This window comes from Chrysemys picta, chromosome 8 (assembly GCF_011386835.1).
Source record: "Chrysemys picta bellii isolate R12L10 chromosome 8, ASM1138683v2, whole genome shotgun sequence".
NCBI lineage: Eukaryota > Metazoa > Chordata > Testudines > Emydidae > Chrysemys > Chrysemys picta.
The window spans coordinates 10,003,469-10,031,103 of record NC_088798.1 but is presented as its reverse complement, the minus strand read 5'-3'; the positions used below and the strand labels follow the sequence as shown (position 1 = coordinate 10,031,103).

Genomic DNA, 27,635 nt, shown 5'->3' with positions numbered 1-27,635 from the left:
TCTTGCTGCTGCCTATTCTGCAGCCACCAAAACTTCTCCCACCAGAGGCAATAATGTCCGGGAGCACTGCAAGCTGAACCTTGCCAAAGTGTCTGTTCTTTTGACCCCTTCCTGGAGGTCACGATGCAGAACAGGGAAATCAGACCCATGTCCTGGGGGCTGCAGTAAACTCTGATGGTAAAGACTAAGGTGTCTATAAGAGATTGTAGAGCTCATGAGAAACACCTTCACGTGTAGAGCTCATGAGAAACACCTTCACCCGTGGGCAGCAGCCAATCACAGAACCAGGGTTTGCATACTGAACATTTGTTGAAAATGTGAATTAAATTATAAACAGGATGAAATGAGAAATTGAGGGGCATTTTTGTGGGCATGTGGCCGCATGCGTTCCGAGGGCAACAGCCAATCACAGAACCAGTCTTTGCATATGCATGATTGTTGAAAACTCCATTCAAGCATAAATTCCATGTCCTATGGTAATTGCTGTCCCCTGCTGTGACGGCCACTACAGCAACACTCAAGAAGTAACGAATTATTATACTCTACCTTCCCTTGGCATTCACTATAACATCTTCCAGCACCCTGCACTTTTGACCGTGTATTACTCAGGAGTTCTTATGTGATTAATCACTAATTAGTTCTCTTTAATAGGGAAGCTTCTTTTTTGTTGCACACACACAAGTATTCATAGAATGGAAATAAAAACTGGTACAAATAGGGCAAACTAAAAACAATAAAAGATACCATAATATGAGCTCTTCTGTACTCTTTTGAAAGTACTGGGTCATATGCACATATCTCAGTTGGAAAACTGACTCTCCTCTTAAGTGTTTTGTAATATTACTTGAGTTTACAAGGAAAAGCAACAGAGGTTTCCCTCCTTAACAGTACCATCATGTTGGCTTTGAAATCAATGCTGCTGCTGCTGTGAATACAATTCACAATGTTGACAGCATTTGCTCTTCACTGTAGGTTACCTATATTTACATGAAAGCTGCCTATCTCAGTATGTTTGGACCAGATGATCACGAACCCTTTGGGGATAATGAAGTGGAACTGTTTAGGTAAGATTTAGAAAGTCCCAACTAGGACACTATTCCATTCCTTACCTTTTCAAATGACTTGCAACAATGAATGTAAATCAGGTGTTGGGAGTAGAGAGGAAAAGTTACTGATTCTGTAGGGTTAATAAGATGTAGATTTGTGTGAATATATCATCCGAATTTGCTTAGGCGTTTCAGACTGCTATCTGGCTGCAGGGCCCACACAAATAAGTGTGTGTGTGTGAGAAAATAAAATACAGTGTCAGATGCTCAAAATAATTCCCCATTAACTATACTAACATTTTTGGAAAGTTTTCAGCTGCCCTTGAGTATATTTCAACTTCCCATTGGCCCAGAAATGCTTTGAATTAATATCACTTTCTATTTTATCATTGCTACAAGTGGTTGCTGCTATTGCATGCAATATTTTCCATGGTTTTTTTTCTATTGTTCCCGGTAGTTAAAGTTGGCATGAGTTTTCTGAAAGCCTTGTACAGATTTCACTACAAGATGTGTGTCCTGATAAAAGGCTGTTGGAGGCAGCCTCAATACAACTGTGAGCCTGGGGCTTGGCATCTGGCAGCACTCTGCAAGGCTCAGGAGGGCGAGCCAGGGGGTGTGCATGCACATTATTGGAACTGTAACTTGAATCTGGTTCTGATGTTTATGCTCAAAAAATGCCTGACTGCTGCTTCAGTTTAATCAACTAGTTACAGTAAAATCCTCTTATAAAATGTAGTTTTATTTTTAAAATAGCTTTATTCTAAGAGATGATCCGTACCACTTACTGTATAAAAAGCTTTATGTAGTCGTCCTGGATCCACTCACTGCTAGGGGCGCCGCCTCCTGGCTGCTCTGGGGATTAGCTCCTTCCAGGTGCTACAACCTCCTTTGTTGGCCGCTCTCACTGAGACCCCTATTGCTCCAGCTTCCTCTTTGTGACTTGGCCCTCCAGCCAGCTCGCTACGGTCCTCCCCTTCCCGGGCACTGAAGTGTTTTGGGGCAAACATTCCCAGGAAGTCCGTTTTCTTCTGGTTTGTGAAACTTCCCCATTGGCTGGTAGGGGAACCCAGGCTTACATTCTATTCTGGGTTCCAGCTCAGGGACCCTCTGATCTGCAGACAAAGTCTGCACTATCCGATACCTTGCTGCTTTTCCCTTGAGCTTTTCCTATCTTTCTGTCTCTCCCTGTCCCCACTGCCTCAGGTTTGCCAGCCTAAAGTCCCTCCTCCCAGGGAATAGCTGTAGGCTACACTCCATAGTCCCAAACACACGTCCCTTCACCCAAGGGGTGACTGAGGACTACTTCCCTGCAGCTGCTTTCTACTCTCAGCTCCTGGCCTTTATACAGGCCACTCCTGTTCCCCTCCAGCTGATTGTCATCTAATGAATCCCCACCCCCGGGTGGTCCTCCAGGTGCAACAGAATTAGCCCACTTAGCCACCGTAACCCCTTCAGGCCTTGTGTCGGATGGACACCCCCTCACAGGTGCATAAAAACATAAATTAGTTACTGCAGATTTCCTCTTACCCAGATTGCAGTTTGTACATTGAAACAACTCAGGGCATCCATATTTTCTCAGAGTTCATTACAAGGAAGATTTCACGGGATGTGGTATTCCTCAGGAGATGGCTTTGTTTGGTCTTTACATGTCAACACCTCTCAATGAATCGGTCTTTTTAATTTTTTTTGTTTTGGTTTGAGTGGTTTTTCCAGATATTCAGAGGGGCAAAAATGACTTGAGCTGCTTTTAATCTTCCAGGACTGTGCCTAGTTTGAAACTGAAAATTGCAGGGAAGTCACTGCCTACAGAGAAGTTTGCCATTCGGAAATCTCGGAGATACCTTCCCTCAAACCCGGTTCCTTTGCCTGTGCCTGCATTGGTAGGCTGGAAAGATGTCTTATTCCCCCTATATTTTTCAGTAATTCACAATATGGAGACAAAAATTAGATAATTAGAATGGTATATGTCGAACCCCCCTCCAAGAGCCTGAAATGTTCCCAGGACCTAATCTCACAAATGCAAAGAATGTAAAACTGGGGCATGTGCTGCACTCTGGGAAATGAAGCCAGATGTGTCACACCTGAATATGCTGCATGTGCAACTCACTATTTCACTCTTTAGACTACAACACACTTCACAGCTTTTCACTGTTCGTGCTCTGGTAGACTTTACTTTTGGTGCCCATGTTTCAAAGTCTCATCCACTGGGCCAGCATTCCAGGTACAGCTGGGGAGAACATTAGGCAGGAAACAGGTGAAACTAGATACTTTTGAGTCTAGCCAACCTGAACGTGAATGTTGGAAGCTCAGTTTGAAAGATTAGCAGCTATGCTCTAGGGTACGTAATGGCTAGGAGGACAAAATTCAGCCACTTCTTTGCAGCCAGACTAGAACACTGCTGTGTGTGCTGGACATCGATCCCTGATTTCCACCCCCCCGCCCCCCAGGGCCAAATAAGAATAACTGCTCTGAAGTCTCATTGGTGGAGCATTAGGAGAGGACCACCTCTGCACTCATGTGAAAGCCAATCCCTGGAGAATGGTGAGAGAATAGCAGGGGATCTGGGTTCTGTAGGTTTGTTAAGTGTGGTTTACATCAGAGCCTGAACTCTGGGTTCATCGCTTTTGAGCGTGCCACCAATGTTCACAACAATTGGAAAATTTTCTAACCAATTCAGCTGTTTTGTCTAGTTGTATGCTGTCTCTCAGGTCAGGCATTTCCTTTAAGAGTCTTGGTTGGTATGTATCTTAAAGACAACTCAAAGAATCATTTTGCTCTTTTTGGGGGGGGTCAGTACATCTCCTCTTATAGTTTCACTCATGAGTGCCTGACCTGAGAGATTTCAGAGTAGCAGCCGTGTTAGTCTGTATCCGCAAAAAGAAGAACAGGAGTACTTGTGGCACCTTAGAGACTAACACATTTATTAGAGCATAAGCTTTCATGGACTACAGCCCACTTCTTCGGATGACCTGAGAGAGTGTACATTCATAGCTAGTACTTTTCTCTCAGTCCACTGGTAGTAAAATGTGATACCATGGTTTGTTTCAAAATTCAGTCTCCATTGCAACTGCACGTCAACTCAGCCTGCATAATCCCTTAAGGACCAGTTTCAACAAGATCCAAGGATTTAGGTGGAGGCCAATAATGGGGTCACCTCTAGTGAAAATTACTTTGCATCCACACCCAATAGGTTTCCATATGCCATTGGAAGCCAGAAACAGCCACATTTGAGTTTTACTGGGGCTGGTCTTATGTGATGGTGCAATAGGTTTCTCTAGCAAGTAGTCTTGCTAAGTATCCGGTTTCCGTTTGCTGCAATTGCACTTTCAAGGCACCAGGTGTCACTCTCTAATAGTTAAAGACTAGGGGATGGATAGAGTTGGGGTTCAGGTAACAAGCAATTTATAACAGAATTTTAACTGAACTGCTATACTTTCTAGGACTTTTCATTTGGGTGGGAAGGAACTTGCTTATTGGAATCAGGTCCTAACTCACAGATTTATCCCAGAAAGTTTTTATTTAAACTATGGAAAAATGCAGTTTGGGGTACTTTTATAACCACCCACACAACTGAATCTTCACTAGAGACAAATAAGCACAGCACTGTCTCCTCAATCATTAAAAATAGCACAGCTATAGCAAATGCCTTTGCTTATCAGCCCTAGAATAAAATTAACGTGTGCAGGAATTTAGAAATAAGAAACATTTAAGTTACAAAATAGCCCTTTTAGAAACAGGTAAAGAAAGGTTCTAATAAGTCTCCATAATAATTCTGTCTTTAACTCTTCTTCTAAAAGTCCCAGATGTGATGGTGATTGTAGTGATAGGCACGTCTTATTAGCATTTAGAATAGAGCTTAGGCTCATGTCCTGTAGGCCAGTGAACTGTCCCAATGGAAAAGCCATACAGAATGAATAGGGATGAAATCAATAGGACTGGCTCTATAGAATTTATTCCAAAAACCTTATATCGTTTAGTTGACAATTCATAGATTCTAGGACTGGAAGGGACCTCAAGAGGTCATCGAGTCCAGTCCCCTGCCCTCATGGCAGGACCAAATACTGTCTAGACCATCCCTGATAGACATTTATCTAACCTACTCTTAAATATCTCCAGAGATGGAGATTCCACAACCTCCCTAGGCAATTTATTCCAGTGTTTAACCACCCTGACAGTTAGGAACTTTTTCCTAATGTCCAACCTAGACCTCCCTTGCTGCAGTTTAAGCCCATTGATATACTGAGCCATCCAGTCCTCCAATCTGTGTCTCAGCTTCAGAGCTGCCCCCTATATTACAGAGATAGGGTTGGTGTTCTACTCAAGTGATCTGTATTGGCAAAGGGAAGGGGTGGACTAGATGGCTTAATAGGACTTCAGAGTAGTAGCCGTGTCAGTTTGTATCAGCAAAAACAATGAGGACTCCTCGTTGGTTTTGCTAATCAGACTTAGACTTCCAGCACTATTTGCTTTTAGCAATAAGTTACAGTGAGGCCATATCAGCAGTATCCGCACCTAGGAAGGAATTCATAACTTCTGCCCTTGGCTGAAATAATCTAAATAATTAGCTACCTACATCTCTCCATTGCTACATTAATGAAATGGGTTCTTTGTCCACCCCTAGGAAATGATGTATATCTGGAATGGCTATGCTGTGATTGGAAAATGTCCTGATTTAACAGAAGGCATGTTGCAGACATTAACTGAGGCAGAAGCAGCTCTGGAAAGAAGCCCAGGTAAGCACTGATCTGATTTAAGCAGGTGCTTTACAATAGTATATATACTTGAAGATATTCTGGTTGTCTGTGAATAAAAGTTTTCCAGCTAGTAAAACAAGTTAATACAGTCACAAGAGTGAGCTGGATTATGTCACCATGTGTTGTTAATACAGATAGGAATAACATTCCTCTATTAATGCATTAACATGTAATATGGCATAAGAGACTTGTCGCTTACAGGATGCATCTTAGGAACCGTCCACAAATATGTATTGAAAGACCATTTCTTTTACAAAATACATATTTAAATCTAAGGGTCAAATTTATCATTTGCATTGACTTCAATTACACTATGGGTGACAGGCCACAAACTGCACATGCTTCGCTATATGCAGGTGCTGTATTATTTCAGTTCTAAAGAACACAGTGGAGGAGACAAGCATCAAGCTGATTTATAGAAAGCACCATCACGTACTAACCAACAACCTGGAGGGTTGACGGATATCTGCGAGTTAACCATTTGCTGTAAAACACTTGCACTTAAATGGACTGTGCAAAAAAACCGGAGCATAAGAAGGGAATGGTACAAAATTAGGTCAGACTCTTATACTATGCCTGGTTTCAGTGTGTTAACTAGACAGGCATGGCAAAGTAGAATTGCTGTTTTTTCTCTCCATCTTTTATTTTTGGTCTCCCCAGTCCAGCAGGGGTTCCCCAGCCTGCACAGCTGCCCTTCTGCAATTCCTCCTATACTACAAACCTTTCATTCTCATCTGTACTCGCCACCTTTCTGTGAAAGGTTCAGACCTTACCATGACAGTGGAGTCTGGGTCAACTCAACACCCTGAAATCCTTTCTAGAACCTGTGTCTTCCCTGCATATACACTGCACATTACCACAACTATTCTCCAGCCAGCAGACAAGTTAAATTCTCTGAAGAATGCTGTTAATGTTGTTCTTGCTTGTCCAGCAGGTGTCATTCAGCTACTTAGTAATACTCCTCATTAGTATCTCCCTAGGCCCAGAGACCTGAGAGGCATCTTCCTAGCCCATTTGGTCAGAGAATGACATTGTCATCAGCTGGTGGCTTGTGTCCTTCAGTGAACATCTAGAAAAGCTAGTAATTCAGCTTGAAACATTGAAAACTGAACTTTTAAGTCAGTCTGAGGCATATGAGTTGCTTGAAGTATCAGGCAAGTTGGTCCCCTTTTTAACTCTGAAAAAGGTGGTGGTGGGGGGGAACCTTTTAGCTGAAGGGAAGGGAGTTTGGTGTAATGGTCAGAAGAGGGACTTTTGCTGCCTCAGTCACCCATTCTGCTACTGTGTCATGGGTCAGCATGTGCCAGTTTGCAAACCATGCAAACTTCCTTGCAGAGTTTGTTGAGGCTCATTGATGACTGTAAAGTGCCTTGAGGATACGGTCTGAAAAGTGCCGTATATTTTAAATGAGAAGTATATACTAAAAGCAGTTTTTTTCCCTCTCATGCCTTTAGGTGTTACAATTAGCCGTAATATGTTTTACAAAAGTGTGATTTTTTTCAAGTTGACAATGTCCATTTAAATAGCAATATACAGAAGGAGACCAAGTTCGACTGAAATCCTTGGGGCACGGATCTAACACTATAAAGACCTAATCCAGCAAACATGTATGTGACTGATGGTATATGCTGTAAGAAGTCCGTTGAAGTTAATGGAAGTGTTCATGGGAATAAAATTCTCACGTGCATAAGTATTTTCAGGATTGGGCCCTCAATGACTAGTTTATACAACGTGCATATCCGTGGCAGGATACATTATACGTTTTAAAAAGTGCATACATATAAATGTGTTCACAGAATAGATGGCCAGTGGGGATTGCTGATATACATTTGACTTATCTTACTGGAAGAAAAAAAAAACCTTGCAGGCTCTAACCCACTTAACTGTGCACATAGCTAGTCTGGAACAATGTGATCCCATCACTTTTATCTTCTCTTCCTTTCCCCATGGGAAGCAACTTTGCTTTTTAAACAGCTACTTGTGCATCTTCTCTTAAGTGGAGTCCCTATCAGGTCATGTATGCAGACCCTAGTGCCTGCACTGAAATAACAGATCGTGTACACGCCACGAATGTCCGTGAGGATGCAAAGATTCTAGTGCATCTCTGATTGCAGATCAGGGCCTTAGACCATAAACTCCAAAGGGCAGCAGCTATCTCACAGGAAGTGTAGAGAATCCAGCCAGTCTGAATGGGCCACTAGTGCCATACAAATAATAAAAAAAAAGGTCTGAAAATCTCAACTGTTGCAAAGAGGTTTTGAAAATGTGCCTGCTAAGTATTTTTGGAACAGCAATGTTTAATTTTTTTTAAGGCACCAAGTTACTTCAAAATGCAAAACTGATCAAACGGTTACTTTATCTTGCAGCTACAGAATTACTAGCAGATGACCAATGTTTGATAAAGCTGTTAAAGGGTTTATGTCTGAAGCACTTGGGCAAGATTTCTGAGGCAGAAGATCATTTCATTTACATCCATTTAAAGTAAGTTTTTTCCATATTTAACACACAGAAGAACTCAAGAAATGCTGAGTGTAAGTAGCACTGTCAAGCAGTCAAGTCCTTTAAGTCAAGTCCAAGCCTCTCTAAAATAGCTGTGTATATATATCTCCTCAATATATGTTCCATGCTATATGCATCCGAAGAAGTGGGCTGTAGTCCACGAAAGCTTATGCTCTACTAAATTTGTTAGTCTCTAAGGTGCCACAAGTACTCCTGTTCTTTTTGCGGATACAGACTAACACGGCTGCTACTCTGAAACCTGTGTAACAGTGGTACATTTTGCTCAGCAAATCTACAATCCATGTGTATACAGAGATATCTGCTGACTTTAGGGACCAAAGTGCTTTTCTACTTCTGCTAGCCCTGCAGAGTCAACACAACTAACAGAGTGTGAGCTGAATTCTGTTATTTCTTGTGCACCATCAACAGAATTGTTCACTGAATTCACATAAGAAACCTATTGAAGGTGATGAGGATGCACAGGTGTTGCACAGGGCATACTTTTTGGTCTGCACAGCCTTTGTGGATGATGTATGAAAAGATGGATGCACTGCTACCGACTAGGGACTGAATGGCTAGGCAGCAGTTTTGCAGAAAAGGACCTAGGGGTTACAGTGGACGAGAAGCTGGATATGAGTCAACAATGTGCCCTTGTTGCCAAGAAGGCTAACGGCATTTTGGGCTGTATAAGTAGGGGCATTGCCAGCAGATCGAGGGACGTGATCATTCCCCTCTATTCGGCACTGGTGAGGCCTCATCTGGAGTACTGTGTCCAGTTTTGGGCCTCACACTACAAGAAGGATGTGGAAAAATTGGAAAGAGTCCAGCAGAGGGCAACAAAAATGTTTAGGGGCTGGAGCACATGACTTATGAGGAGAGGCTGAGGGAACTGGGATTGTTTAGTCTGCAGAAGAGAAGAATGAGGGGGGATTTGATAGCTGCTTTCAACTACCTGAAAGGGGGTTCCAAAGAGGATGGATCTAGACTGATCTAGACTGTTCTCAGATGACAGAACAAGGAGTAATGGTCTCAAGTAGCAGTGGGGGAGGTTTAGGTTGGATATTAGGGAAAAAAATTTCACTAGGAGGGTGGTGAAGCACTGGAATGGGTTACCTAGGGAGGTGGTGGAATCTCCTTCCTTAGAGGTTTTTAAGGTCAGGCTTGACAAAGCCCTGGCTGGGATGATTTAGTTGGGGGTTGGACTAGATGACCTCCTGAGGTTCCTTCCAACCCTGATATTCTAGGATTCTAAGAGCCCAGCTTGACTTGAAGAGCACAGGTTGAGTTTGCAAGGCTGGAAGTTAGAAAAAACTTACATGTAATTGAGCATGTTTGCTATAGAACCATTGAAATGCAGTAAATGTGCTCTCTTTCCTCCTCCCCCCTCCCCTCCCCCGCGCACACAGTCCCATTTTTATTCATTTGTCAGAGGAGAACCATATTTTAATTCAGCTGAGTAAGACCTAGGACTGGTTGGGGGTTTCTGTGAGAGGAATTTTAAAAGAGCAGTTGAGGAGGACAAGCCTTAATTGTACCTTTCTAAAGTATTTGTGATGGTATAGTTAAGATTCTCTTAGCTTTTCTATTAGAAACCTTTATTTTTGGGTGTATGTAACTTTAGAACCAAAATGATTCCTAGGCTGGCTGTTGCTCCCCAGAATTTGTTCTGTGTGCAGATTCCCACACCCTATGGAAGCTCTCTGTAGCTGGAGACCGCTGCGTCCATGGAAAAAGTTGCGTGATTGGGATCTGAATCTCAATATTCCTCAGTCAAGTCACTGTAAAATTGGGTAGAAAAACCTCATTATGAATTAGATACAGTACTAAGTGAAGCTTTCCCTGGTAATTAAATTACACCCTCAAATTGCTCTTCTGTTCTCTAAGGCCCCATTTACATTAAGGACATTAGCACTGATGTAACTATATTAATTTAGTTATATTGGTATAGATGCTTAACATAAACATGCTGCACTGGCACACTTAACCTGGTAACATACCGAAGTGGCTATGTTGACATAATTAGAACGGTGCACATTTTCTTAACATAGACAGGACCTAAGAATTTGGCTTTACATATGCAGTGGAAGTGAGTTTTGTTTTTGTTTTCATAGGGCACTGACCCATTGTGTACCTTCTGAACAAAACAAATCCATGCCCTTTGCCCTTACAAAAATAGTTAAATTCTAAACCCAAGTTTAATGGCACTTAAAGCTTAGTCTTCACCTGGGGGATGGGGGAGAGGTGAAGTGAAGTGAAGTGTGTTGTACTGTGTCATAGTTAACACATGAGAGAATCCTAGCGAAGACAAGGCAGTTTGTAAGTTTTTCACATGGAGTTAACAGGTTGTATTAAACCCTATCGGGGAGCCTAACCTTTAACTCAACCTGCTAACATGTGAAAACTACAAACTGCCTTGTCTTCACTAGGATTTTACCTTGCGTTAGCTAACTTGAGTTAAGAATGCAGCTGTTTTCTTCTCAGTGAACAGAAATCTAAAGGGAGTCAGCAGAGAGCCTGGAGCAATAGCTTGGAGAGGTGTGAACTGCTCCATTCATTTTATTAACTCAGGTGCCCAGTGATGATGATGATTTTAAATACCAACATTGTTAACTATTTCATTCCTCGTGTAAGAGGGAGGGAGAGTCACAGACTGACAATTTAGGCCATGTCTACACTAGCAAGCTTACAGCAGCACAGCTGTACTAATGCAGCTCTGCCGCTGTAAGATCACTCCTGTAGCCGCTGTATCCCGGTGGGAGAGAGCTCTTCCATTGACGTAATTAAACCACCTCCAACAAGCGCCATTAGCTACGTCGGTGGGAGAGCGTCTCCTGCCAGTGTAGCGCTGTCCACACCAGCCCTTCTGTTGGTGTCACTTATGCGCTATGGGGGGTGTTTTTCACACTCCTGAGCGACACAAGTTATACCGTCAAAAGTGCTAGTGTAGACATACTCAGAGTAAGGCTAACTTCTCACTTTGGTGCCATAAGTGGGTGACATTTAGGAGCTAGTATCACTTATTTCCCCCCCCCCCCCCACACTCATAAAGAAGCCACACCCCAGGAACCTATCCAAGCCTGTGTGTATACTGAAGCCCAACCAAGTGGGAGCCAAGCTCAAAGAATCAGTTGGCAGAACTATCCTATTTGAAATAACTGCACAATATACAGTGAATGGCATCTCATTTTGGCAATGCAAGTGGGTGGTCCATGAAGCACTGCTACCTTTTGTTATTTCCCTCACCTCCACTAAGAAACTTGTAAATAACATGCTGCAAAAGATGGTCATGTATTGCCATGCAAATGTATAGAGCACTTACTGAATAACCTAGAGATAGTCTAGGGCCTTGGCTACACTTACCCGGAAGTTCGGCGGCGAGTGATCGAACTTCTGGGTTCGACTTATCGCGTCTAGTCTGGACGCGATAAGTCGAACCCGGAAGTGCTCGCCGTCGACTGCGGTACTCCAGCTCAGTGAGAGGAGTACCGCGGAGTCGACTGGGGAGCCTGCCTACCGAGTGTGGACCAAGGTAAGTTCGAACTAAGGTACTTCGAACTTCAGCTACGTTATTCACGTAGCTGAAGTTCCGTACCTTAGTTCGAATTAGGGGGTTAGTGTAGACCTGGCCTAGGTTAGAGTACCTGAAGAGTAAGCATTATTGAAGAGATTGACTAGTCCCCCTCCTAACCCCAACTGAGCTCCTATTTGTTTGTAGCTAGAATGAGAGGAAATTGCAGCATGAAAACCTTGTAACTATGTTTCTCCTTCTCTTGCAGTGAGAGGAAGATAAAGTATGACCATTATTTAATTCCAAATGCTCTGCTTGAACTTGGTGTACTATACATGGACCATGGTAGAAAAGAAGAAGGAGTAAAGTTACTGGAAAGAGCAAAGTAAGACTATCAATTGCCTGCTCAGGCCTCTATCTAGTCAATTTGATTAAGGCATTGTACTGAAAGGTAGGGGGCAAGGCAGAGATCATTTACTAATATAGTGGATACTTTTTTTATTGTTAGTATTATGGTAGTACCAACCACAACCAGGGCCCCCATTGTGGTAGGCGCTATCCAAACACGCAGTAAGAGACATCCCATCTGAAAGATCTTGCAGTTTAAACAAAGGCTGGGAGGGGGGAATTGAGGCACAGAAAGGTGAAGTCACTTCCCAAAGGTCACACAGCAGGTTGGTGACAGAGTTGGGAATAGAACCCTGATGTCTGAAATCCCAATCTAATGTATTATTTGCTGGGCCATACTGCTCCTTAATGCACCAAACGTATTTTACTTTCAGGAAAACTCCTGCTTTAAGTATTGAATAAAATCAGTTTAAAGATTTTTAACTTGACTATCAGTATTTCCCACTAGAAATCACTCCTAAATAACAAAGTAACTGCCTCTTCAGGCTATTTAGCTTTGCATGGAGGATACATTTGGTGAAGTCAGGAATCTGTGGTATGTCAGAAATGCAATTGCTAGCCAGCAATGATCTTTTCTTCTACTTCATTGAAGTGCATGTAGTAAAAATGATTTTCAGGTTGTATTTAGCTTCTTCATTTGCATTACTTTAAGTGTATCTGAAAAATAGCAGGAATGTTTCACTTTGCCATACTACTGTTTGAACATTACTAGTTTTCTATCAATTAGATTTATCAAGAACATCTTGGCTTGATAGTGTACTTGCCTCATAACAGACTTACCATTCTGTCTCTGCACCGTTCTCAGCTTTATATTGGGCCAGAATTTCTTCCTGAAAAAAATAGTATTGTACACTATAGACCATGCTGTGTAAACATTTCCTAAGTAATAACTCTTGTGGTTAGGTAGGTGTTATCCCACTTTACTGATGAGGACGAGTGGGGAAGTAGCCTGGCCAAGGTTACACGGAGCCAGGATTAAAATATAGGAAATCCTGACTTCTCCCCCCCCAAGTGCTTCTGACCCCAGACTACACAGTCTCTCAAATAACACATTTAGAACAACAAAAACTTCATTCCACACAAAGCTAGTTGAAAGTGACCACCATCAAAACACTTAGCGCCCCCCCCCCCCCAAAAGGACCTCACCCACTTCCTTTGAAAAGCTGTGCACTTAAAAATAGTCTGGAAACGAAGAGTTAAGGAATCCAGACAGTTCCTCACTCAGTCTAATGCTTCCTCACTTACTGCAGTGCTCTGCCACTTCAGGCTCCATGCTCTCCCAACACACACCTCTAGGCTTGAGTCAGCAGCTAGGGCAGCACAGCCTGGAATCAGTAGCAGCTTAGTTTATATTTAGAAAAGTTTACCAATTATTTAAGACATTGTTCTCTGTGTAGGCAAAGGGGAGAACAAGTTTAAAGAGAAATATTGCATCCTGCCACTTTTTGAAGCACAGAGCATTGTTGTGCTTTGGCCTAATGCATGAAGAGTTAGTTCTGGGGCTTTCTTCAGCCGGGTCAAACAAACAAGCGAACAAAAAACAATAAGCAAAGGATAGCTTGCTTCAGCCAGGAGTGAGAAATAAATAACTCTTAACTTACTCTTTAGTGAGCAGCATATTCCTGCAAGGTGCTCAGTTTCCATGCTGCTTTGCTCAGACATGGGCACTTACAATGGGAAGCTTGCCTCTCCCTTTACTTTGGATCAGATATGGCTCCTCCATAATACTTGAGTAAATCCCCCAGCTGCAGACCACCTGCTATCTAAAATAACTCCTTTACCCCAAAGATTTCTAAAATAACTCCAAAAAGAACAGGAATACTTGTGGCACCTTAGAGACTAACAAATTTAGTAGAGCATAAGCTTTCGTGGGCTACAGCCCACTTCTTTGGAAGCATAGAATGGAACATATGTTGTATGTATGTATGTTGCTGTAGCCCACGAAAGCTTATGCTCTACTAAATTTGTTAGTCTCTAAGGTGCCACAAGTACTCCTGTTCTTTTTGCGGATACAGACTAACACGACTGCTACTCTGAAACCTAAAATAACTCCCTGTCTCACATATGTGTAAAAAGAACACCTTTTGTTTATCAGTTCACTACACTGTTACCTTTTAGGAATGAGAAAATCATTATCATGGTAAGATCATTTCACTGTAAATATTTAACGACTGGAGATGCAATTCTAAACTGGGCATTTAGAAAATCCACGCAAGTTTTTCCTAAACCACTAGAGGGAGAACTGGTTGTGTAAAGCCAATTCCTGATATGCAGACTCATGTTTGCAAATCCAAAGAGTGGAGACAAGCGTATACTGCCTGTCACATGGCGCTTTCTTCCGTGTGACCTACATCCATATACTACTGCTGGTTTGAGTATCTTAGCAGTAAGAGAGTGAGTGGGGTGAAATTATAAACAGGTTGGTTTGGATGTAAACAGAAGTACTTGCATTTATACTGGCATATGCTACAAGCAATATTTTTAACCACTGAGGAGAAAATGAGATTTGGAACGTCTGGATAATGTAAAAAAACTAGGAACTGGAGCTCAGCAAAGTCAGCGAGAGAACATAAACAGAAATGGTCACAAGCTACCCTCCACCAGCCTCCTTCGGTCAGCTTCTTGTGTCAGTTGTTACATTGTTAAGCGAAGCAGCAGCGTGATAGGTTTGGAGTTCAGAGCTTTCTCATAGAAACTGCCCCATTTCTAGGTCCCATGCTCCCATGAGTGATATGACTGACTGAAGCTGAATTGAAATGCTTTTAAAAATAAACTGTTTAAGACTTTAAATAATTAACACGCATCTGTAGTATAAAAATGACAACACTCTCTTTAAATAAATTAAAATGGTCTGACACCTGCCAGGACTTAAGCTCTCTGTTTCTTCTGTAACAGGAGAGACGTTAATACCTACAAAAGAGGATCTGTGCTTGCAGGCACTGTCTTTGGGCTTTAACTGACAGGAAATGGAAAAACCGCAACTCAGGTTGCCCTAGCTGTTTAGAATATAATATTATGCTGTAAGGACAAATCCCCAGGTCAGCACAGGACATATGTGGAGGAGGACAGAATCCTTTCTTTCCTCTTCCCCCTATGCTGTGGAGCTGGTCCATGAAGGCTATCCCAGCCCAACTCCCCGTCTTCTCCTAGTCCCAGATCAGCTGGCCTGCTCATCACCCTGCCCACTGATGCTGCTGCCAACAGGTTTGTCTTAGGACAGGGGACTGGATTTGCTCCCTTTATCCTTTTTGTGTGTCTTAAAACATTTCTGTTCAACTGTAGCCTCATCTTGGCTCATGTTTTCTGCAACATGTTTTACAAAGAGTTTTTAAAAAAGGGCATGAAGGGGTTAAGTAATTATACAGTTTGACTGGTCTTCAGCTTTCTGCCTTCTGTGCTTCAGCTGGGGCCATGTACCTTTGTAGCACTTCAATTGTACAATGGTTTGATTTCCTCTTATGGTTTAATGTCAGAAAATGACACGTTGTTTCTACTCTGAGTAGCGTCCATGCCAAGAGATCTCCAGAATTAGTTTGTTTCTTCTGGATGTTTCAGCTCTCTTGTGTAACCTTTTGTTTGTTTACTAAATTATTTTGTAAATTCAGCAAATAAGTTGGAGACAAGAATTTGAAGTGACCAGAAGAAACTGTAGCACGGAAAACAAGCACACACACTCACCACTCCTCCCATGGTTTATATATCAACATTTAGGCACTTAAAAAAAAAAATCCTTTCCCTGCATTATGCTACATTTTTAAAACTAAGGGCATTTTTTAATCAAAATTTCATCCTTTATCTCTTACCTGTGAACACTGCACTCACTTTCACATTCTGCTGTTCCTGGACTCACATGGCTGCAGCAAAATGGTTAAATACCAGTCCTCACCCTACATTAACAATTATTATTAAAATGAAGGGAGTGGGGGGAGATCCCATGAAGATGACTAATCACAGTAAAGTTCAGTCAAACATTAAAAAAAAAAATTAAATCTAATTTCTGGGAATAAACTGAGTTGACATCATGGATATTTAATATGGACTCAGCATTCCGAAGGCGTGGAACAGATTCAGTTTCTTATTAAGCTGTATTTTCCCTGGTACTTGCCAGACACTAGAACTACAAATAAAAGAACAAAGAGCTACATTGTTCTGCTAAGCACATATGGCCTTATATTTTAGAGACGGCAACAAAGGAGATTGTGAAGAAAGGCTTTTTGCTGTCTGCAATTGTTTTGTATCGTAAAAATAACTAGAAAATATTTAATGATATGATGCTTAGAATGGATTTGTTTTTGTTTAGACAAAATTACAAGAATTACTCCATGGAAACAAGAACACATTTCAGAATTCAAGCTGCCTTGCACCAAGCCAAATCGGTCTCAGAAAATGGAGTACATTCTGGAGCTTCAACAGTGTCTTAACCTTTTCTTCTTTGATGTCTTTGTATGCAAACTTTGAAACATTATCGCCCTTCTCTGTTAAATCAGTGGGAGAGACCACAACATGTGATACCTAAAAGATTTTGAATCTGTGGTGACAGTCTGGCAAAAAATAAAACAACCTCCCCACTCCCACCTCCACCCCCACCCCCCACACCTTTACAAAAGATTTCTTTTTCCAAACCTGGCTTGTAATATATCTTTGTAATTAATTTTTAATTTATGTATACATTACATTTACTTATTTGCTAGGATATGAAATGGGACAACTAAACAAGAAGGCTTATTGGTTTTGATCTGACTTGGTTATGAATGTAAATTTGAATTTTTATTGAAGTTATTGCGAAAAAGAAACACTTTTCCCGATCCCTGAGTTGTTTACCTGTTTAGTTTGGTGAGAGAAAATTCAGTCTTTCAGATTAAGTCAGAAGCTTTTGAATCTCAGGCATTTCATTATTCATACAAAGATCATCTTATCAGGTTTTCTCTTCAGTTATTTTCTAGCTGCTGAAACAAACTTGCTAGTAAAGACCTTAAGAAGTTTCAATTATGCAAATGTGATTTTTTTTTTAAATTTCAGTCTGTTCTATCATGTTTTGTAGGCTGGATAATTTATAGTATAGCCAGGATTTTAGGAAAAAAGCAAGTGACGAATACAATGGAAGAGTGGATCATATCCACCTTAGGCTAAATTAAAAATGACCAGGGGGCCTTGGGAACCAAACCCATCAGCGTTTACCAGAACAAATGTGACTTGAAGTTTAAGAAATGCACTACGATCAGGGCTGGTGCTACCATTTAGGCCAACTAGGCGGTTGTCTAGGGTGCCAAGATTTGGGGGTGCCAAAAAGTGGCACCCCCACTTTGTTTGTTTTTGTTTGTTTGTTTTTTTACAGCAGCCTCTGCGCTGGGAGGGAGAGGGAGTCTGAGACGCCGGCAGGAAGCCCCGAGGTTCCCCTGGGTCACCGCGCCGCCGGCAACCCAGGGGAACCCCTGGGTCAGAGCTGCTGCACGGATCCCCAGGCTGGGGGGTGGGAAGCTGCCGCGGGGGTGCCTCAGGGCGGGGGGAAGCTGTCATGGATGGGGACGCCTCAGGGTGGGGGGGGGCGGGGATCTGCTGCAGGGCTGGGGGGGGGTGCAAGGTGGAAGTTTCACGCCCTAGGCGAAACTTCCTTGCACCGGCCCTGACTACTATTCCACTGTTTGTTCAGCAGTACAAAATTAATTTGACAGTAAACTTTTCCTGGAAATCATGGCTCATGTAGCTGCTATTTCCATGTTTAAAAAGATTCTTTAGAAATGTTTTCCACAGTAAGAAGTTTGGGCTGGAGCAACTCCTGTGTGTAGATCTCCTTCTTGCCACAAGAGGGAGGAATGTGCCTACAGTCTCATTGCCCCCCTCTGCCCTTATAGATCCATTCTCCATAGATGCCCCTCTGCTGCAAATCTGAGAGGAAAGTGCTCTGTAGAGATTTCAGGATGCCTCAGCCTGGCACTGTCTGCTGGAGAATGGCTAGATTTCTACACAGAAGTCCAGTTTGGAGTTAACACAGCCTTAAGTTGTATTTACTGCCCTCTGGGCTCCTTCAGCAACTCAGTTCTCAGTAGAGGGTGGGTGGAGTAAGAGGCGAGAGGGCCATTTTTGCAGACAGGACGGTGAGGGAGTCCCTTCTTGCATGCCAGGCTCCATGTTGATAGAAGGCCCTGTAAACTCCATCGCTCCTTTTTCCCCCAAGATGTTGTTCTGCAGGAAGCTCCATAAAAGTGAACCTCAAAGAAGAATGGTCCCACCTCTCTTACCCCCTCCTGCAGGATTTTTCCCGGCAGGAGAAAGGAAATCGGGCAGTTTATAGTTTGCCTTTTCTTCCTCTAGAGAAGAAGTAAAATTGTTTCCCAATGCAAATTAATAGGTCGGAGCACAGACCAATGCCTTTCTACCAGGCTGATTGGTTAAGAATGTTCAACTCATACCCTTAAAAACAAATACAAAGATATCCTTGGTCTTCCATCATTAAAATCATAGGTGGGAATGTCTTTTCTAGAGACTGGCCTTTCCCAGTTCCACATATTCACATATACACTACATGGTGGGGCAGCTGTACTATCTACATACAGGGCCGGCTCTGGCTTTTTTGCCGCCCCAGGCAAAAAAGCCTCCCGCCACCCCCCCCCAGCGCGGCAGGGGAGGGTGCCGAGCCCGGCCGCAGGCCGCTCTCCCCGACCGGCCTGAGCGCCGGGGGGGATGGCGGAGAGCCCGGCCAGGACTCCGCTCTCCCCGGCGGGCAGAGTGCCATGGAGAGGGCAGCGAGCCCAGTCGCAGCCCCGCTCTCCTCAGCGGCCGGAGCGCCGTGCTGCCCCCCTCCAGTTGCCACCCCAAGCACAAGCTTGGTGGGCTGGTGTCTGGAGCCAGCCTTGTCTACATATTATGTATCAATAGTTATGAGAAAAAGCATGGACTCAGCACTGCCATGTGTTTTTATATAATCAGAAGATTCTTGTCCTGCTTTACACATACAGCTCTTCTAATTCCAATTGCTTATTACTTTTCAAAGGTGTAGGCATATGTTGAACAAGAAATGCCATGAAAATCAACATCATCCCCATGCTGTGCAGAAAAGTGAACGAGCATTTGGAGTCCAGCTAAAAGTCCATCTCTCAGGAGTCCTGCAGTACAATTTCTTAATATTGTGCTACCTTGCAGCACAAAGCGTAGTCCCCTTAAGATGAAGGTGTTAGCTACGGATCACCTGGAAGATGTAGTGGGAAAAACAATGCACCGTAGTTTCACCCGTTTTCTCTCTCTCTCTCTCTCATTGTCCAAAGGATACGGAGGGAAACATCTCTGTAATGCATGATCAACTTTCCTAAAGTTTTGGAGAGATGATCGTATAAATGAAACTGGCTCTCTTCTAGTCACATTAATAGAAATACCTCCTCTGTTAGAGAATGAATGAAAGAGTGATATATATTTGGAAGGTATCAATATTTTAAATAGCAACAGAGGGTCCTGTGGCACCTTTAAGACTAACAGAAGGATTGGAGCATAAGCTTTCGTGGGTGAATGCCCACTTCATCAGACGCAAGTAATGGAAATGTCCAGAGGCAGGTATAAATCAGTATGGAGATAACGAGGTTAGTTCAATCAGGGAGGGCGAGGTGCTCTGCTAGCAGTTGAGATGTGAACACCAAGGGAGGAGAAACTGCTTCTGTAGTTGGATAGCCTATATTGCCATTCCTGATATCTGACTTGTGTCCATTTATCCTCTTGCGTAGTGAGAATGGCAATATACAAAACCCTGTAGGAGAACACTTCAACCTCCCTGGCCACACAATAGCAGATGTAAAGGTAGCCATCTTACACCAAAAAAACTTCAGGACCAGACTCCAAAGAGAAACTGCTGAGCTCCAGTTCATTTGCAAATTTGACACCATCAGATCAGGATTAAACAAAGACTGTGAATGGCTATCCAACTACAGAAGCAGTTTCTCCTCCCTTAGTGTTCACACCTCAACTTCTAGCAGAGCACCTCCCCCTCCCTGATTGAACTAACCTCGTTATCTCCATACCGATTTATACCTGCCTCTGGAAATTTCCATTACGTGCATCTGATGAAGTGGGCATTCACCCACGAAAGCTTATGCTCCAATACTTCTGTTAGTCTTAAAGGTGCCACAAGACCCTCTGTTGCTTTTTACAGATTTAGACTAGCACAGCTACCCCTCTGATACTTGAATATTTTAAATAAATCTTTAACTTTTGGAAATACTGTGCTTCTAGAATTGCTTTAAAACAAAAAAAGCAGAAACAAACAATGAAAAATAGCCTCACACAAATCCCTTGAGTTAAACAGATGGTCAGTTAATCACTGTTGCTCTAAGATTTATCAACAGAAACAAAGATCAAGAAATCTGCATTCCATTTTGGTAAAATTTTTCAGGGATTTCCCTCTCCAATCAGTAATATTTCTGCAGGATTGGGATAATTCCATTATATTCTGTTCTCTATGGACCTACTTCTGCATTACTAGCTCCCACTGTAAGACAAAATGATTATTCAAAACTATGTCTTTTGGTAAATTTCACTGTGTTCACGGTTACTGGTTGTTTTATAGGAAAAGCACAAAACAAAGTAAGCTCAACAGCATTCTGTACTTTAGTTAATTCCTTTTGACAATCATTACCCTACATTAGTTAACAGTAGCAAATGTCTCAGTTCTCTGGATTACAAACAAACATGTTGGGTAGAGACTTATTTGTATTGTTACTACTTGCAGCTGCTTGTTTAAAAAAAAAAAAACTAACTATATGCCTTTGACATATTATTTCACATGACTGCAGTCTCATGACATGGCCACTCTGTCTAGCCCCCTCTAGATGAGCATATTTATTGGCTGAATCTAGTATGAGCACTAGTGAAGCATTTGTTGATTACCACCCACATGTACATGATGCTGCTAGCCCTGCTAGTGCTATTAGCTTTGACAATGGAAAGTGCTGTTCTATATGTCTAGGCTAGAGTTGGATGAAAACCATGGAGCTCTATGAACTTCCCCTGTTTATTTTTTTACTGTAAAGTTATGAAGAATACAGCACAATTTTTGGGAAGACATATTTCCACACTCTGGAATGTCTATTCTATGTAATTATATTAAAATAAATTTAATTACCACTTAATTCCAGTTGTTATAATTCTGCCAAAATCTGAGTCATACCTTAAAATTGACATTTTCCTCCAACGCCATAAGACTTGCTTTTTTTATTACAGAGAAACAGGGTAATAGAACAATCACACAGTTACACTATATCTTTGTCTCTTCACAACTTTAGAAATCATGAGTTTGGAATATGACAAAACTACTAGAAATAGTGGAAAAACCCCGAGGGATGTTGCCAGTATCCTTCTGTAGAGAAGATGAGACTGAGGATATTGTGAAAGTTCTATTTCAAACACCACAGTGTTGACTGAGATATTACTGCCTAGAATGATTTCTAAACATCTATTAAACTTCTGCATAAGCAAGGTGTTGAAGCTACAGACCTATACATTTTAGCTTATCCTTTCTTATTTGTAGAGAGAGGACTTTCGCTATTGTATAGCAAACCTGAAGTGTTCGGGTGGCTAGATTTTAACACTATAAAATGTGTGTGGATACATATACTCATACATTTTGCTTTTCTGAGCCAACAACTATTTCATGGACTGGATAAAAAGGAAATGCAAAAAGCATAAGGGACTTTACCATTGGCTTGTGTGATCAAGAGGGAATCAAAAGTACTCAGGTCTCACCACTCTCAGCTCAAACATCCAAGCTGTAAGTTGGAACAATTCAGAAAGGAAACCATATATTTAAAATAGCAACTGCACCTGGCCAAGATCCTCCTCTCCCACAGGAAAAACCCACACAAATTGTCTCTGGACAAGCAAGTCGATGATTGCTTTGTGGAGCTCCTCACACAAGTTGGGATTTTCACCGTCAAAGGCTACAGGACATATCCCCACACCTGGTGGATTGCTGGGATCCACAGGAAGCTAGAGCCTTCTGTGTCCTTTCCCAAAGGGGACCCTGGCTGCTTGGCAGCATGGATCTATTAAACTTGCACTGCCTTAATGATTTATAATTTTGAACTTCCCTCTAAACCAGAAATCATAATAAACCATTTTAATGTAATTAAGCCGCCCTCCCAGTACAACAGGATTGCCTGATATAACAATTGTCTTTAAAGTCATTATCAATCGCCTATATTTGCAGATAATGAAGCAATGTGTATTCTAAATTTCAACGGTTTTTCTCTGTGGCTTATGATTGTCCACTCTAAGCTTGTATGCAAAGTTGAAGTCATCAGAAATTTGCTGGCAGTGTGCAAATCTAGCTATTTCTTCTACATAAATCAAAAGTATACTTTAAAGGAAAATGTTTACATTAATCCCTTTATCAAAAAGCATAAATTAAGCATTTCATCTGCAGAAAGTCAAAGGCCCCACTTTCTGATCCTGGAATAGGATTTAACAGCGGACAGCTTGTTAAGAATTATTAGCACACAACCATGTCCACAATTTCCCCCCAAAACTAAAATTCTGTGTAAAAGGAATTTAATCTTTTAAAACAAACATTTATTCTGGATATTAAATCTGTGAGTGTTCTATGGATGGCTTAACAGTTATAGATTTTATAAGAAACATTCTCATGTCTTGGTTTTATCTGACATTCAACTGCTTGTTGAAGAGAAAGCTCTTTAAGGAATGAATCTAATGCACACATAAGAGTGTATGCACATACTAGTGACAGCCATGTGATAAACTGTATTTAACATGCACTTTTGATCACCTAACCTGCACTCTGTCCACTACTCCATCTTCACCAGGACTTAATGTAACATTCAAAGCCTCTCAGCCGTTTCAAACATCTGCCATTAAAAAAAGAAAGAAAGAAACCATCACTGACAAGTTTAAGGTCTGATATCTTGTAATCCCTTGGGCTAGAAATTTGTGCTTTACATCACTAGAAAAGGGGTTTGTCATCTTTCCAAGGGGACAGTTGCTCCTAATCCAGAAAGGTTGCAAGATATTGGTACCTTAAAATCATAATTGTATGTATAAAAAAAATTAACTTTTAGAATTACCCAATTTCTCTTCCCTCAGACGCCTACACAGCTCGGCTCGCAGTATTAAGGGAGCTGGCTTTATAGGTGAAAGGATTAAAACAATACCACCAATAACACTCACAACATTTCTAATAGTGTGTTTGTTAATTATCTATAGCAACTATGGAATTGAGCATCCAATAGTTTATAAAATGTTTGTGCAGTTAAGTTTTGTAAAGCATTTATGATATCATAGTGAATCACATGTATAATTGCTAAGGGATGCTTTAAAACAATAAAGACTATTTTTATCCAAAGTTCCTTTAGTGGTGAACTGCTTTTACAAGTTCAGTATTTTACTAGTAGTTTTTCACGTAAAGATTTTTAAAGGATTTTAAAATCATGCTTAATTATACTTAGTTTAATGTGTGCAAAGTGCTTTGAAGATGAAAAGCATTATAATAAATACTAAGGGACTGTCTATGCTAAAAATACAACCACAGCAGGGAAACAGGTTAAAACAGGTGGCCATATCAGAATTACAAAACTGATTTAGACTGGTAAGATCTATGCTACACCACAAATGGATCCGCAGTTGTAAGTAGGTTAGGAAACAACTGTGTTGCAATCAAGTTGTCTAATATGTTTGTATTTGAGGCGTCAATAATTAATTCAGAACACCCCTGCAAAGTAGGAAGCAAGTATTATCCTAATTTTTACAGATGGGGGAATTAGACACAAAGGAAGTAGTTTCTGAGCTGGGGCTAGAATCCAAGTGATCTACAATCTCAGTCTACACAGTTCTCTTGAAACTATTTTTTCCTGGGCTTAAGTAAATTACTTATATTCATTTTGGGTGTATGAATTAAAAAACCCCCAAAAATCTGAATTTAGGCTATTTAGTTTTGGAAAAGCAAGACTATTATGCAACAGCATTGCACCTAGAGGTTTAAAATCAATGTAATGTATTCATTATATTTACACGTTTTAAATTAAAATTTGTTTTTGGAATGTTCTTGTGTAATCAATTCTAACTCTAGCCCTTTACACCTTTTGTTATAATTTTATTTAACAAGTAATTTAATTAAAGCATACGTTTGTTTCTCTTAACACTGTATATCAGTGTTAAAAGTTCAACAATACAAAGTGCCTGGAAAACCATTCAGCTTGATAACCAGTCATTTCGGTGCTCCTTCCAAATCTTTCATAATCACATATTATAATAGACAGACTAATTCCAACATTAAAAAGATGTTTAAAAATTGTTCATTTGCCAATTTTAAAAATCAAGGCAAAAGGAAAAAATTCTGACTAGAATACTTGACAAACATGGACATTATGATGTTACAACAACACTACCACTACACACACACACAATGATAAGAAAAAGGAACAATGATTTGCCACTCAGAACATTGCACAATTTCAGGTCTTTCCTCTCAGAATTGCTTCATGTAATTTTGTGTGTGTGTGTGTGTCTCTCTCTCTCATATAAAGGGGAAGGCAGGGGGAAATCAGGCAATGTGTAACAATTTCAGTGAATCTGGTACTGTAGATTGTTCTAAATTGCTTTTGAATACCTACGGAATTCATATACAATACAGTGTGTAGCTTTCAGCTGCAGGGCTAATAAATAAACCAACATGTTGATTCTGCATTCTACTGACCAACCTTTTAAAATCATTAATGACATATAATTGCTCTATATTATAAGTACACAGAGTTTTCAAAGTACTTGTGTGTTTAAATATAAATTGTTACATCAAGCACTCAAACTATATACACAGAACAATCAAGAATGTTCCCTTATTCACTGCGGTTAACTTCAGGCTGATCCCATTTACTAGAATAAGCTTTCTCAATGTATCAGCTTTGCACTGAGTGTATAAAAGTCACAGTAGAGCCCAAACTTTTCCTGTCACTGTCCCTGTCCCTCTCCCCCGCCCCAGTAATGGAATCTATCCAAGTCGCCCTTCCATTACTGCACAGTTGTCTTAGCAGAAGAGCTTGGACTGAAGGCAGAGCTGGGGATCTGGGAGGAGCTGGTCTGGGGGCAGAGAGGAAATGAGGGCAGAGCTGGTTGGGGATGAAGCAGGGGCAGAGTGGGGCTGGGATGGGGGCAGAGCAGGGGACAGATTGGAGCTGCGGCTAAGGGCAGAGCAGAGCTGCAGCTGGGAGCAGAGCTGGGCTCAGAGCGGGGCTGGATGTGTTCCCTCCCTGCCCCCTGTGGGGACTGGCTCAGGCCCCACTGTGCCACCCCTGAATGTTCCTCTGTGCCCCCCTAGGGGAGTGTGCCTCACACTTTGGGGACCACTGCAGTAGAGTACATTTAAGAAAAAAATAAACACATGCTAAGCGGATACAAAGATTGAAAGCTACAATTTTTGCTAGACTGTTTCTACCAAGCACATACCTTTTCTGCTTCAGAACTGCAGACACTTGTATCACTTCTACTTTTGCGGTACTATTTTTTCCCCTTGATCACTATGAAATTGTGTTTATATATGAACTTAACATTTATGTGCAAAACATAAAATACAGTTCTTATATCTGAAATGTCCACCAGTAGGACTTAACAAATACATTTCATTCAGAGACTGAGATACAGTATGTTTATTTTTAATTTCAATAACCTAAGAAGAACTACAGGAAGGAGAGATGCAGTACCCTTTTGCTATGGTGTAAGACATTGGGGGCGGGGGTATGGCAGGAGAAGTAATCAACGCTGATATTAATTTTGTAAGAAGGGAAATAAATGGTTCTGAACAGTTTAATCACCATGGCTCCATTTTCATCTTGTCCTGAAGCACAGTGGTCCACTTTTAACATCATAAATCAAAAATGTTGATACTTAAGTTTAAGTATCATTGTCTGATCAAAACTGAAGCAAATTAAGGAAAAACAAACAGAAAAGGGTAAAACAAAATTTAACTGGCAGATTTGTTTTGCATCTTTACATTGAACTGTCACTTATAGAAAAGGGACAGTGCATCTCCATTTGCTTACAGGCTAGGAGATCACTTTGAATTCTGCATAATCCTAACTGCAAACAAAATATAGCACTTTTAACAGATTATAAATAAACTGGATTTCAAGCGTAGAGCCAGCCCGACGATAACAATACACTATTTAAAAAGACCTAAGGCAATGGATTCCATTTCCAATGGAAAAAAAAGAACTGTGCAAACAAGCTTAAAACTATTTCTTTGTGCCAGTGTTATAAAATGTAGCTTTTAATAAAGCCTTGACCCAAATACCAGGAACTTGTGAAAGGAATCAGAACAAAAATTGTTCCTTTATTTTAGGAAAAAATATCCTTATCTCGCTTCTAAGAAAATTTGATACACTCAATTTGAACATTTACAGTTTTTTTAGAACTTTATACAATTCCTATGTGTGTGTGTGTAATAACAGGCGTTAAAGGACAACTATGTTTTTAAACACTGGGTCAAGGCTTTCCATAAAATAACTTCCTACTTTTTCTATATTCCCTAAAATATTATGTGTTTTTCCAATATCTGCAGCCATTCAGGAATTGTTAGGAAATGTACTTTTTGGTGCATGATCTTAATTCCTAATCCCTGGCTCTTTGGGCTGAATGACAAAGGATCAAACCCATTAAAATGGATGGTTTCCTTGATGGGTCAGAGGCAAAAACCCTGGCTCAGTTAGTTTCATATGATGAAAGCAGTGCTGCATCAACTGGCTCCATGCAGGAGGGGCATGTAAAGGATCTCATCAACCAGTCATCTATACAGTCCAGGTGGTAAATGTGCATGCATGGCAGAAATCGGATAGGATCCCCGTAAACAAAGTCCATCATACAGATCACACATCTGAGGAAAAAGAAGTTGGAGAAATGTTAACATACTCTTATCGCTTTGGAAAGTGAAGGCAGCAGTATTACCTACCCTGCTACTATGTTTATTGGAGAAAAGTACCAGGATAAGTTCATCATCACATCAACATCTGAGTACATTTTATGTTAATGAAGCTAACAAGTCTCCTTAATTCTATGCCCAACACCATTTATGATAACAAAAATTAAAATAAAGATTAACCTTGAAAAGTAAAAGGCTGAATTAAACCCTTCAGTGTTCCCCCTGCCCCTCCCATAAATAAAATAATTTAAATAAACCGTTTTAGATCATGAGAACCATGGGAAAACACACCAGGCATGACCTGCAGTGCATGGCCACACTACGGGCTGACCTTGCTCGAAGTAGTGTACTGCTTGCATGGTACTGCGCATCCTCAGCTCTCATAAAGGGGACAACCACTCTGACTCTCTCCTCCACTCCCCCTCAGTTATCACTGTTGCACGTATTCAATTTAAACTCCATGGGGTAGGACCTTCTCCTCTTTGCCTGGGAAGGACTGTGCTTTGCAATGGCTCTAT

The 27,635-nt window shown here is 41.2% G+C and overlaps 2 protein-coding genes and 1 long non-coding RNA gene across 15 annotated transcripts in view; 1 reads left to right on the top strand and 2 right to left on the bottom strand.

Moving 5' to 3' along the window:
• TTC39A (tetratricopeptide repeat domain 39A) overlaps positions 1 to 27,635 on the top strand; it is a 101,212-nt gene that overhangs the window by 67,901 nt on the left and 5,676 nt on the right. For 6 of the 13 annotated variants that reach the window (XM_065555357.1, XM_042844992.2, XM_042844995.2 and 3 more), the window contains 6 exons: positions 973 to 1,064; positions 2,806 to 2,926; positions 5,668 to 5,779; positions 8,167 to 8,281; positions 12,076 to 12,192; positions 19,207 to 19,534. In XM_065555357.1, coding sequence (XP_065411429.1) covers positions 973 to 1,064; positions 2,806 to 2,926; positions 5,668 to 5,779; positions 8,167 to 8,281; positions 12,076 to 12,192; positions 19,207 to 19,381 — 732 coding nt within the window. In that variant the 3' untranslated portion in view covers positions 19,382 to 19,534. Of the gene's footprint in view, positions 1 to 972; positions 1,065 to 2,805; positions 2,927 to 5,667; positions 5,780 to 8,166; positions 8,282 to 12,075; positions 12,193 to 16,515; positions 17,202 to 19,206; positions 19,535 to 27,635 lie in introns of those variants that run through there. The other 7 variants (XM_065555355.1, XM_005284904.5, XM_065555356.1 and 4 more) reach the window with 3 other exon arrangements.
• LOC122172656 (uncharacterized) lies at positions 9,878 to 17,158 on the bottom strand. Its single transcript, XR_010589987.1, has 4 exons — positions 17,037 to 17,158; positions 16,019 to 16,102; positions 12,996 to 13,045; positions 9,878 to 10,077 (listed from the first exon to the last, which is right to left on the bottom strand). It is a non-coding gene; the product is annotated as an uncharacterized LOC122172656 (long non-coding RNA).
• The window catches only part of RNF11 (ring finger protein 11), a 47,614-nt gene continuing 44,258 nt past the window's right edge, over positions 24,280 to 27,635 (bottom strand). Inside the window, exon 3 of the mRNA XM_005284903.4 lies at positions 24,280 to 27,072. Coding sequence (XP_005284960.1) covers positions 26,901 to 27,072 — 172 coding nt within the window. The 3' untranslated portion in view covers positions 24,280 to 26,900. The remainder of the gene's footprint in view (positions 27,073 to 27,635) is intronic.